The 12,043-nt window shown below is 38.4% G+C and overlaps 1 protein-coding gene across 1 annotated transcript in view; it reads right to left on the reverse strand.

Annotated features, from left to right (window-relative positions):
- LOC133048187 (uncharacterized) overlaps window positions 1-12,043 on the reverse strand; it is a 35,806-nt gene that overhangs the window by 4,819 nt on the left and 18,944 nt on the right. Inside the window, exons 9-12 of the mRNA XM_061131808.1 lie at window positions 10,255-10,410; window positions 7,893-7,986; window positions 7,092-7,229; window positions 157-314 (exon numbers count right to left, since the gene is read on the reverse strand). Of these exons, the coding sequence (XP_060987791.1) occupies window positions 157-314; window positions 7,092-7,229; window positions 7,893-7,986; window positions 10,255-10,410 (546 nt within the window). The remainder of the gene's footprint in view (window positions 1-156; window positions 315-7,091; window positions 7,230-7,892; window positions 7,987-10,254; window positions 10,411-12,043) is intronic.

The raw sequence follows: 12,043 nt of genomic DNA on the forward strand, positions 1-12,043 counted from the left end.
ACAATGTTTTCAGACAAAGTCTTAAAAATTTTAACACATGCTGGTCACTCTGGGAGTTTAGGCATCCTTCAATCCCATAATACTTGTATTAAATGACTTAAAAGAGGATACTTTTGTTATTATAAACAACCCCCCACTGCTTCCCCAGTGCAGTACCTTTTGGTAGCCTGGAATCTTTTGGAAGGATGAGTAAGGGCATCTGGGACTTTTGGAATTGGGGCTAACAGCATGCCTTCTATGCCATTCACAATTCTGGAATTTCTTCTTCTGGTTGGACCCACTCCATTATGATTTCTCAGATCAGAACTTATTTCCTACAATATTTCAAACCAAAGTGAATAAAATTTGTTGAATTTGTAAGTCTTGTGGTACTGACAGTAAAATTATCTAACAGCTATAACTGATCCCAAATACATGTAAATGGCTGGGTACCGTAGGGGTGAGAGAGAGTGGAAGGGAGAGAAGAGAAGAGAAAAAGTAAGGGAGTGCATGGAAGAGATACCACTTTGTACAATGAAAGGGTGAGGCACTAAGTGTGCCTATTTCCAGAACAGAGTTGTCTAAAGTGCTCTCAGAAAAATGTCTCCATCTTACAAGGTGGCTAGTTGGAGTGCTTTGTATAGGGGCCTCTCAAGAAACACAGCTGATGAACTTCAGGGCACAAGATCTGAAAAATCATCTCAGGGTGCCATTCTGGTACAACCTAAGCAGAGGGAGGTGGGCTGTATATGCTGTCCTATACAATGTAATAATGAAGGAGGGAGAGGTGGAGGGATAGTGGGGAAGAGGGGAAGGAAGAGTGGGGAAAAAAAAGGGAAATCTGTATCTTCCAATATTCCTATTATTTATGGAGCTACAAGGAAAGATAGATAGGATTCTTTTACATTTTTCTAAAATACTAACTAAAAGAAAAACATTAAGCCTTCAAAGGAAAGCCCATTCTTTTTCAAAGAAAGAAAGTTTTCCACAGCTGAATTACTGAAGGAAAGGAAAATGAGACAAAAGAAAAAAAATCTTGAGTTAAAAAGTCCTAAGTTTCCATCTTGATTTTTTCTGAAGACTCTTGGGCTATCCCCGTCTCCTGAAAATAGTGGAATATACTAGTTCAGAAGACACAAGGGGCCTTAGAAAGCATATGAGTGAGCTAAGAGGAAAGAAAACAAGCTCTGTAATCAGAGTCCAGTGCTGACACTCAGAAGGTAATCTTGGCTCTGTCCCTTAACCTATCAGCCTGTTTCTTCACCTGGAAAGAAAGGGTAATGTTCTCCATCTCCTAGGGCTGTTCAGAGCATTCCATGAGTCCAGGCTCATCCATCACTTAGCTTACCACCATGCCCGGACAATAGAAACTGCTAAATTGAATCCTTAGTTCCTTGACTCCCTCAACTGCATTGAAAATCCCAACTATGATGATCTTTTGTTTCTATCCTCAATTTCTTTTCCAGTCCCTTCCTACAAATATGATTACATCTATTTTATTCTTAATTCTCCTACCCCTCAAGTTTCTTTTTTAATTCTGACCCAACTTCTTAACGAATTATGATGGACTAAATGTTTGTGTCTCCTCATAAATTCTTACATTGAAGCCCCAACCCCCAATGTGATGGTATTTAGAAATGGGACCTTTGGGAGGCAATTAGGGTTAGATGATGTCAAAGGGCAGGACCCTAATCTGATAGGGCTGGTAAAGCTGGTATAAGAAGAAGAGACACCAGGACTTTCTTTCTGCCTTGTGAGGACCGTGAGAATGTGGCCATCTGCAAGGAAGAGAACTCTTACTAGAAACTGACATGCTGGCTCCTTGATCTTGGACTTCCAGCCTCCAGAACTGTGAAAAAATAAACTTCTGTTGTTAAAGCTACCAGTCAATACTATTTTGGTTTGGCTTCCCTAGCAGACTAACACAGAAGCTGTAAATATTCTTTGCTTCTACATTTCTGTCATTCTCTTACTTCTCTACTCTGGTAGTCTGGCTTTCACTCCAACCCCATTAGAATAGCTCTCTCAGAGTCAGCAATGAACTTCTGAGAATGTAAAATAGCCTAATTTTAATTCCTGCTCTTCTTGTTCTTCCCTCTACGTTAAATTCAACTTCTTCCTCCTCCTCCTAAAATATAATAGCTTTATTTAGGTGTAATTGACATTTAGTATACACAAAGTATACAGTAAATTAAAGTATAAAGTAAATTAGATAAGTTTGGACATAAGTATACAACTGTGAAACCATTACTGCAATAAAAATAAAGACCATAGCCATCCCTCCTACCTAGCCCACTTCCTCAAGCAACCACTGCTCTGCTTTCTCCAACTATAGATTAGAATGCATTTCCTAGAATTTTATATAAATGGAATCATGCAGTTATATATATATATATATATATATATATATATATATATATATATATATATATATATATATATATATATATATTGGTTTGGCTTCATCCATATTGTTGTTATGCCAACAACTCATTTCTTTGCATTGCTGAGCAATATTCCAGTGTAAAATATACCACAATTTATTTATCTATTCACCTGATGGTAGACATTTGGATTTTTTCCAGCTCTTAGCTGTTTTAAATAAAGCTGCTATAAACATTTACATATGTCTTTGTACGGACATGTGCTTTCATTTCTCTTAAGTAAATACCTAGGAGTGAAATGGCTGAATCATATGGTAAGTATATGTTTAACTTTCTAAGAAACTCCCAAGCTGTTTTACAAGGTAACCATTTTGCATTCCCATCAGCAGTGTATGAGTTTCAGATCCTCCATGTCATGCCAAGACTCAGAACAGTTAGTTTAAATTTTAGCCATTCTAGTGGGTATGCAGGGGTTTCTCACTGGACTTTTAATTGCATTTCTTGAATAATTAATGTGGTTGAATATTATTTATGTGTTTATCTGTCACCTGTTCATCTTCCTTGGTGACTCGTTTCTTCTTGAAACACTCTCCATCTTTGGCTTGGACACAGTAACAATTTTATTTTCTCTCTGTTTCTTTCCTTCCTTCTTTCTTCTTTTCCCTTCCTTTCCCTTGTTCCCTCTCAATGTCTCCATCATTTATTCTTCCTTACTATATCATTAGACTTCTTCCTATCCCACATCTGTAGAATAGTATATAAATACACACACACATATATATAAAACTCACATGTATTACTATATATATTCATGTATTCATATATATATATATATATGTATATATATATATATATAACCCTAGTGCCTCTCTACCCCTCCTTGTGCTATGTCTTTTCAGGCTATTACTCTAAATGCCTTCCCACCCCTGTCCTATCTTCCTATTTGGTGACTTTCACCACTTACTTCCTAGAGGAATCTCAGGAAGTGACTTAAAAACCTCTCAACCTGGAAAACCCCATTTATATATGTTTTACATATTGGTATTATTCATAAGATTAATTGAAAAAAAGATTCAATATGTCAACTATACATGAAAACCAGAGGTGGGGCCAAGCTGTGCATCCATTTTTTCCTAAGACTCATTTGTCTTTTCATACTATGCTTGAGCATCAGAAGGTCTTCTCTCTTCTCAAAATGATCACATAGTCATCTCTGCCAGTCAAAACACTCATCCTTCAAGTTTTTCCCAATGTCCCTACTCTGTGCTGCCCTTTCTGGTTCCCCAGATGTGAGCCCTCTTTTTTAAAAATTCCTTCTATAGCTTGCTGAACTTCTATTATTCCTTGTATCTGAACCACTTTGAGCCTGTCCACATTTTATACACCAGATATAATTTCTCTAGTATTCTTGCTTGGAGAATTCCATGGGCAGAGAAGCCTGGCAGGCTACAGTCCATGGGGTCACAAAGAGGTGGACACGACTAAGTGACAAACACTTTCATTTTCACTTAATGAATCAGATCTCAGTATTATCTGATGAGCCTAACTTAAAGTAGGTACTGAATTAAGACTTGAGGGGTTGAATTTTTAAAAATCAATATAACTTACTCTATCCCTATTGTCTACTTCAGTATTTGATTTCTATGGGAATTAGTATTTGGCAGTAGAAGTGAAGATTGAATATTCTTGCCATACTTATGACTGTATACTCTTTTATTAATGTAAAGAGTGAAAATAGAGAAATGTGCTAAGAGGTAAAATGTGGTATGATGTATAGAATTCATATATCAAGAATACAGATGCTGGGAAAGATTGAGGGCAGGATAAGCAGGCGAGAGGATGAAATGGTTGGGTGGCATCACCGACTCTATGGACAAGAGTTTGAGCAAACTCTGGAAGATACTGAAGGACAGGGAAGCCTGGCGTGCTGCAGTCCATGGCGTCACAAAGAGTTGGATATGACTAAGCGACTGAACAACAACAATATAGAATTCATAAGGCTTAAAGAATGTTTAAGACCATCTGGAAAGCTGACTTCCTAAAGTTATATTTAATTTTGCACCTAAATTATATTCACAAGTATATACACATAAGAGAGAACTATACAGTTGTTTTTAGAAATGGGGGGAAATCTCTGAATTAATTCAGAGTGATTTCTAGGATATACTGTTAAGTGGAAAAAAATGCCTTAGAATATTATATACAGATAAAATCGAAAACCCCTTCATGATAAAATCATCAAAAAGCTAGGAATAGAAGGGAACATCCTCAACTTGGTAAAAAAATTATCTAACAAAAACTCATAGCTAACATCATATGTAATGGTTAAAGATTGAAAGCTTTCCTCCTCAGATAAGGAATAAGACAATAATATCCATTCTCACCTTTCTATTCAGCCTTGTACTACAGGGTCTAGCTAGGGCAACTAGACAAGAAAAAGTAATAAAAGGCATCCAGAATGAAAAGAGAATGTTAAATTCATCTCTATTTGCAGAAGACATAATCTTTTACATAGAAGATCCTAAGGAATTTATAAGCTTAGCAAGGTTGCAAGATAAAAGATCAATTGTATTTCTATAAACTAATAATGAACACTGAAAATGAAACTAACAATTCTATTTACAATAATATAAAAATAATAAAATATTTTGGAATTAATTTAACAAGAGAAGTACAGAACCTGTACACTGAAAACTATAAAGTATTGTTGAAAGAAATTAAAGAGGACATAAATGAAAAGACTTTCCATGTTCATGGATCAGAAGATTTAATATTGTTAAGATGGTAATAGTATTCAAAGTGATTTACAGGTTCAATGCAATCCCTGTCAAAGTCCCAAATGGCTTTATTTTTTCAGAAATTGACAAGCTGATCCTAAAATTCATGTGAAAATGCAAAGGACCCGAAATAGCAAAAGCAATCTTGAAAAAGAATAAAGTTGGAAGACTCGTACTTAATTTCAAAACTTACCACAACTCTACAATGATCAAAACACAGTGGTACTGGCATGAAAACAAACATATAGACCAGTGGAATAGAATTAAGAGTCCAGAAATACATGCTTACATTTATGGTCTATTGATTTCTGTTAAGGGTGCCAGGACAATTCAATGGGGAAAGATGAGTCTTTTCAACAAATGGTATTGGGATAGCTGGAACGCTACACTCAAAAGAATGAAATTGGACCCCCTATCTCATGCTACATATAAAAATTAACTATAAATGCATCATAGACCTGAAAGTACGAGCTATAACTACAAAACTTTTAGAAGAAAACAGGAGTAAATTTTTGTGACTTTGGATTAAACAATGGTTCCTTAAATATTAATATAATACCAAAAGAACAAGTGAAAAAAGAAAAATAGGTAAATTGGACACATCAAAATGAAAAACTTCTGTTTCAAAGAATACCATCAAGAAAGTAAGAAGACGATTCTCATAATAAAAGAAACTATTTGCCAATCATATACTTGATAAGGAACTTGTATTCAGAATATGCAAATAACTCTTACAATTCAGTAACAAAAAAAATCCAACTTTATAAAAGGGCAAAGAATTTGAATAGACATTTCTTTAATATATATATACAAATAGCCAACAAGCACATGGAAATATGCTCATTGTCATAAGTAATTAGAAAAATACAAATCAAAGCCACAATGAGATATCATTTTACCCTACTAGGGTGGCTAAAATTAAAAAGACAATAATAAGTGTTAGCAAACTCAAAACATACATATGTCCTTAGAAAAACTTATACTTAAATGTTCATGGCAGTATTATTTATAATAGTCAAAAAGTAAAAAACAACTCAAAATCTGTCAATTGATAAATGGATAAATAAAATGTGGTATATAACATATACTAGAATACTCTTCACCAGTAAAAAAACAAAAAAAGAAACAAAAAGAAAATGAAGTATTGGTACATGCTACGACATGGATGAAACTTGAAAACACTGTGCCTAAGTGAAAAAATTCTGACATAAAAGGCCATATGTTGTATGATTCAATTTATATGAAATGTTTAGAATAGGGAAGTCTATAGAGACAGAAAGTGGATTACTGGTCGCTAGATGAGGAAAGTGAGGGATGGGGATTGACTGCTAGTGGATACAGGATTTCTTTTTGAGAATGAGGAAATTCTGGAATTAGATGGTGGTGATGATGGTATGATCCTGCGAATTATATATTAAACGGGTGAATTTTATGTTATGTGAATTATATCTCAATAACAACCAAAAAGTTCAAGAGAATATATTTTATGTTACCTTTTGTGACAAAAAGAAGGGCAAATGTATGCTTTTGCAAAAAGAAATACAGGCATGATAAAACAGAAAACAATGAAATCATTTATCTACAAAGGGTAGGAGTGGAAGAACAGGCTATTTTCTGCTGGTTGATTCTAGCTAGTCAATATCACAGCATTACATACAATAGAAAAATTAAAATTATTAGCAAACCTCTATAAATTAAGAGACCCAGTAAGAATCTAATCATGTGTTACTATGTATTAGGAAAGGAGAAAGGGAGGGGAAGAGGGAAGGAAAGAAAATAAAAAGATGGGGGAAATGGTCAAAAAGGGAGAAAGGGAAGGAGGGAAATGGAAGGATGGGAAGAAAGAAAGGAGGGAGGAGTGTCAAAGTGAGGGGAGGTGAAGGGGGATGGAGGGAGGATGGGGCAGCCTGACAGTAGTGGTAGCATGCCTCAGGCTTCTCTGACAGCTGACCTTGACAACAGCGGGACAGCTCCCACAGGGAGTGTGATAGAAGGATGCCTGCTGAACAGCCACCATTAAAGCATTCTTCTGAGTAGCCTGGCATGCTAGGGTCACTTGCATATTTTCCACTCCTGAATGGCACAAGAGCTAAAGGAAGAAAATGTGAAATTAGGAATTTCTCTCATACAGAAAGAGATCAAGTTGAGGGTGGGGATCACCACTCACTCAACACGTAAATATATGGATCAAACTGTTGGATTTGCCGAGACCCTTGCTCCTCGGTGACAAGCCTAAAGCTGCTTTCTCCCTAAGAAGTATTTCATCCTATGAAGGCAGGTTCTAGGCCTAATTGCTCTGTATCTGGACACCATCAGGGTTCCCCAGTTGTCAGATAAAGGATGCATAGGCTCTGATGAACTAGCAAACATACACTCAGAGGCAGGCTCTTGTAAAACTGCCAACATTAGATTAATGTTTAAAACATACACACACAAATACAAACCTGCACATACACATACAGAAGCAAAGAAGTCCATCTGAGTGGCAGGGAAAAATAACACCAGGTTTGAAAATATCGCTGGACTGCCAGGGAAGTCCCAACATGGGTTTCTTTTTAATACCGAACAGAGGTTATCTCAAGAGGTATTACATGTCAGACAAGGCAAGCCATCATCATTATTAATGAAGGTAGAACCTTTTCTTGTCTACGGGGTCAAACTAGTATGAATTAAACATTATACTTTTTAAGGAATACACAAACAAGTTGCTTAATTTTACTTTAGTTTCCTTTTGAGAAAAAAAATAATTTACCTTAAGAATGGCTTCCTTTGTATAAAAACTAAATTTGCCAATTTGGTTATCATCCACTTCAGAGATAGCTAAGACAAGAGTAGCAGGAGAATATCTGCAGGAAGAAACATGATGTTGTTTTGATGTGCCATACAGTTAGCCAGGAGATGCCTGTTCTGAAGGGACAGAGTCATGTGATCAGCTCTGAAATACCAGTAGTAACAGCAAGGACAGATTTTACACAAGACTTAGTAATTCTACCCAAAAGCTGAAGGGCTCCAGGGTCTTTTCAGTCCTTATTGGCCTCAATCTTCTTGCAGTTTGGGTGTGGTAACCATCTATCTTAGACTTTCTGAAATTGTTTTCTCATGATCACTATTCCTTTGCTCTCTTCCATATTTCCTCTTACCTTCTTGACCTCATTTGCACAGGCCTCTCACTGACCTGGCCCCGTTTATTCACTTCCTAAATGCTATCTCGTTCTCTCTCCCATGGCTCCAACAATCATCTAAATGGTCTTTGCAGCCATGTTTCTGCCTTGGGACATGGTCCTTCATCCATAACTATAAGACTTTGTCAAGTAATTTAATATCTAGGAATCTTGGTTTCTTCATCTGTAAATGGAAATATCACCTATCTTAACAGAGATAATATGCATGAATGTGCTTCTCAAAATGTAAGTCACTATGCTCATGGTTGGATGGCATCATTGACTCAATGGACATGAGTTTAAACAAGCTCTGAGAGACAGTGAAGGACAGGGAAGCCTGGCGTGCTGCAATCCATGATGTCACAAGGAGTTGGATTTGATTTAGCAACTGAACAACAACAATAATGCTGACTGAACAACAACAATAATGCTCATGTTTGGTATATGTTGTTGTAATGGCACTCCAAAGTGATAACTTGAAGGAATTAACATACATAAAACAAATGTAAATTCAAGATACAAGTTCCTTGGATGTAAAAATCTCCCCCTGGTAATTCAGAAAGTGCTTCAGATCTTGAAGGATCTCTGGGTCATCATTGGGAGGACCAATCACCACTTGGCCAGGCCACAGAACATTCAGACAGTTTGTGTTGATTGGTTGATTCTGGCTGAACGAAAATATGGCCTATTTTCACAGCAGTGTAAAATACCAGCTCTGGCAGGAGGCCCTTGAAGATCCAGAGAACAGCTTGGCTCCAGATTGGAGACCTAGCCTCGTTTGAGGCCCAATCACACTTCCTGCCTTCAGCTTCTGTGAGATATCTTTGTATCTTTACAACAAATCACCTTTTTGGTTTAGGTTATATGACAGGATACAGCATGGGGGATTTTGCTTTCAGGGGACAAGTGGCAATGGCTGGAGACATTTTTGATCATCACAAACGAGGGAAGGCATACTGCTGACATCTGGTAGGTAGAGATTGGGGATGTTATTAAACTACCTCTGATGTAAAGAACAGCCCTCTCCAAGAAACAGTTTTCCAACCTCAAATTTCTGAGGTTGAGAAATTCACTCTGTGGTCCTAACCCCTTCATTCCAGCCTATGCTCTCTCCTTTAGCATACTGCTATACTTTGAGCCGTGATACACAATAGCAAAGCAAAGGTGACCTTCCCTCCTTCCCTCGAGTCAGCTCTGCCTTCCTTGGGGTGGGACTCATACCAGGAATCTCCAGGACAGAGCTAAGACCCTCAGGGGAAGACAGACAAGGAAAGAAGAGGGAGATGAGTTTATCCCTGGTACACGTCCAAGACTGACTTTGTATGGGGGGAAAAGATTCCCTTCCCCCACTGAGTAGATTCTGGTCTGTTACTAGTAAGAGTGTTTTCTTTTGGGCAATAGGCTAAACCTATGAGGCATGAAAAAGAGGTTTCACTGGTTTGAGTTGGCTTCTTTTATTGACAAACAAAAGAGCCTGACAGAAATATTGCCATACATGTTAGATATACATTGCAGTAGAGTTTTGAGGAAACGGTCGCTCAAAAACCTTGAATGACTTTTTCCTGGTCCCAGGGAAAGTAAGAGCAGGGACCTGGGCAGGGATCCATGATTCTTGCCCCATCAGACCAACCGCTACACCCCTTTCTATCTGGAAGCAACATGGTCACCCTGGGCAGCTGCTGAGCCTATGATTCTATCCATGTGAGCTCTCTAATCTGATTCTTCCATTTTTCAGTTATTCACTGTTTTTAATCCAATAATCCCTCTTGATTGAGATCTTATTTTTTCCTATCCTATCAAAAAAAAAAAGAAAGGAAAAGAAAATATTGACATCATGGCAGATAGAGGATAAGGGAGAGAATTTAGAATGCAATTGCATTTGTGGTGGTGATAGAAATTATTTTTCACTGTCTACTGTGTCATTATTTTTACTTTGACTCTCTCAAGGCTCACCTGTCTACGCAGTCACTGTCCTCCAGCAGAGAGGTTATAAAGACAGGAGGTGGATCGACCACCTTGTCCTTGTGTGATGCAGATTCAAAGTGAACAGGCCTCAGATACAAATGGAACTCTTCAAAACCCATCTCGCAGGCCAAATCCTTATAGAGACTAAAAGAGAAAAAAAAAAAAAAAAAAAAAGCCAAGAACATTTGCTGTTATTTTCCATAAAAGGAAAGTAAGTGGCAAGAAAACCAAACCATCTGAATAAGCACAAAGCAAAAGTCAAAACAAAAGTAAGCCAAGTCCGGTGTGCAATGAATGACTCACAAAGGTTTTGAGTCTGCCCTCAGCTATGATGGTTAAAGATAGTAGTTAAGGTAGGAGGAGATATGCTTGGGCACTTCCCCAGGTCTCATTTCCTGCAAGCTGGCTTCTGTCTTCTGAGCACTCCTGAGGTCACCAGTATTGCTCTCAGTAGAAAGTTGACCATTTTTTCTCAGAGATCCTCGGGGCTGGCCTGTCTGCTGCTTAAACCATTTTGTTCTCCTGAATCCAGGATCTCCATGCTTCTGCTTCATAACCACTGTCTTCACTGGCTTCTCCTTTTTTTTTTTTTGAAGCAGCCCTCCCCCGCCACCCATGCCATGCCATTGGCCTTGTTGAAGACTCTGCAGGACCCCGTGCAGGTCACCCAGATGGCTTGGGAGGTGACTCCCACCAGCCGCTCCCTCAGGCTGTTGATGACACAGTTGCTCATTGCTCTGATGGACCTCAAAGGGCTGCACCCATGCCACGCCAGGGCCCTGGCTGGGGCGGGCCAAGCACCACTGCCCACAGCCCGCCACTGGTGCTGCCACTGCTTTGTGGCTTCTCCTCTTTATTTTCAAATTCCTGTTGTTTCCTGAGGTTCCAAACCCAGTCCTCTTCTCACCTTCCCCATGTCCTCCTTGGGAGATCTGTCATTCAACTCTGGGCCATTACCATCTCCCCTTTGTGTAAGAACCTGTGACCCCATCTCTGTCCTCCTTCAACTCTGAGCTCTACTCCCCCATGACTTGCAGCCAGGCTCCATTCAGATGTCGCTGTGGCATTTCAGCCTTCTGTGTTTAGAATTCCTTCCTTTCTTCTCTTATCCCCATTTTAACACATTTCTTCATCTTGAGAAGTTGGTACATTAAGGCTGAGTTCAAATGGCACCTACATTAGTTTGTTAGACTGCTGTGAAACAGTACCATGAACTGGGGTGGTGGTGCTTAAACAACAGAAATCTGTCTCAGTTCTGGAAGACAGAAGTCCAAGATCAAAGTGTTGCAGGGCTGGTTCCTTCTGAGGGTTTTGAGTGAAGGATCTGTTCTAGGTTCTCTCCTTGTCTTATAGATGTGCATCTCATCCTTATGGCTTCATACAGTTTTCCTTCTGGATATATCCGTGTCCAAACCAGCTCTTCTTAGAAGGACACCAGATATACTACATAGGAGCCCACTCTAAAAACTTCATTTTCTCTGCAAAGACTCTATCTCCAAATAAGGTCACATTCTGAGGTACTAGGGCTTAGGGCTTGAACATTTGAATTTTGGAGGTACACAATCATCCCTAGGCCTTCTGTGGAGCTTTCTCTGATTCACTTAGGAAGAATGAGATACTCCACTTCCTGTGCTCCCATAGCATTTTGTTCATATGACTAGAATATCATATTAAACTTTATTAGGGGTAACTTTCACATTGTGAACTCCCTGAGAACAAGGATCAGAAATTATGAGGAGGTGGTATCATAGTGGTTAATATTATCTTGACCCATAGT

Source organism: Dama dama, chromosome 28, assembly GCF_033118175.1.
Source record: "Dama dama isolate Ldn47 chromosome 28, ASM3311817v1, whole genome shotgun sequence".
NCBI classification, from domain to species: domain Eukaryota; kingdom Metazoa; phylum Chordata; class Mammalia; order Artiodactyla; family Cervidae; genus Dama; species Dama dama.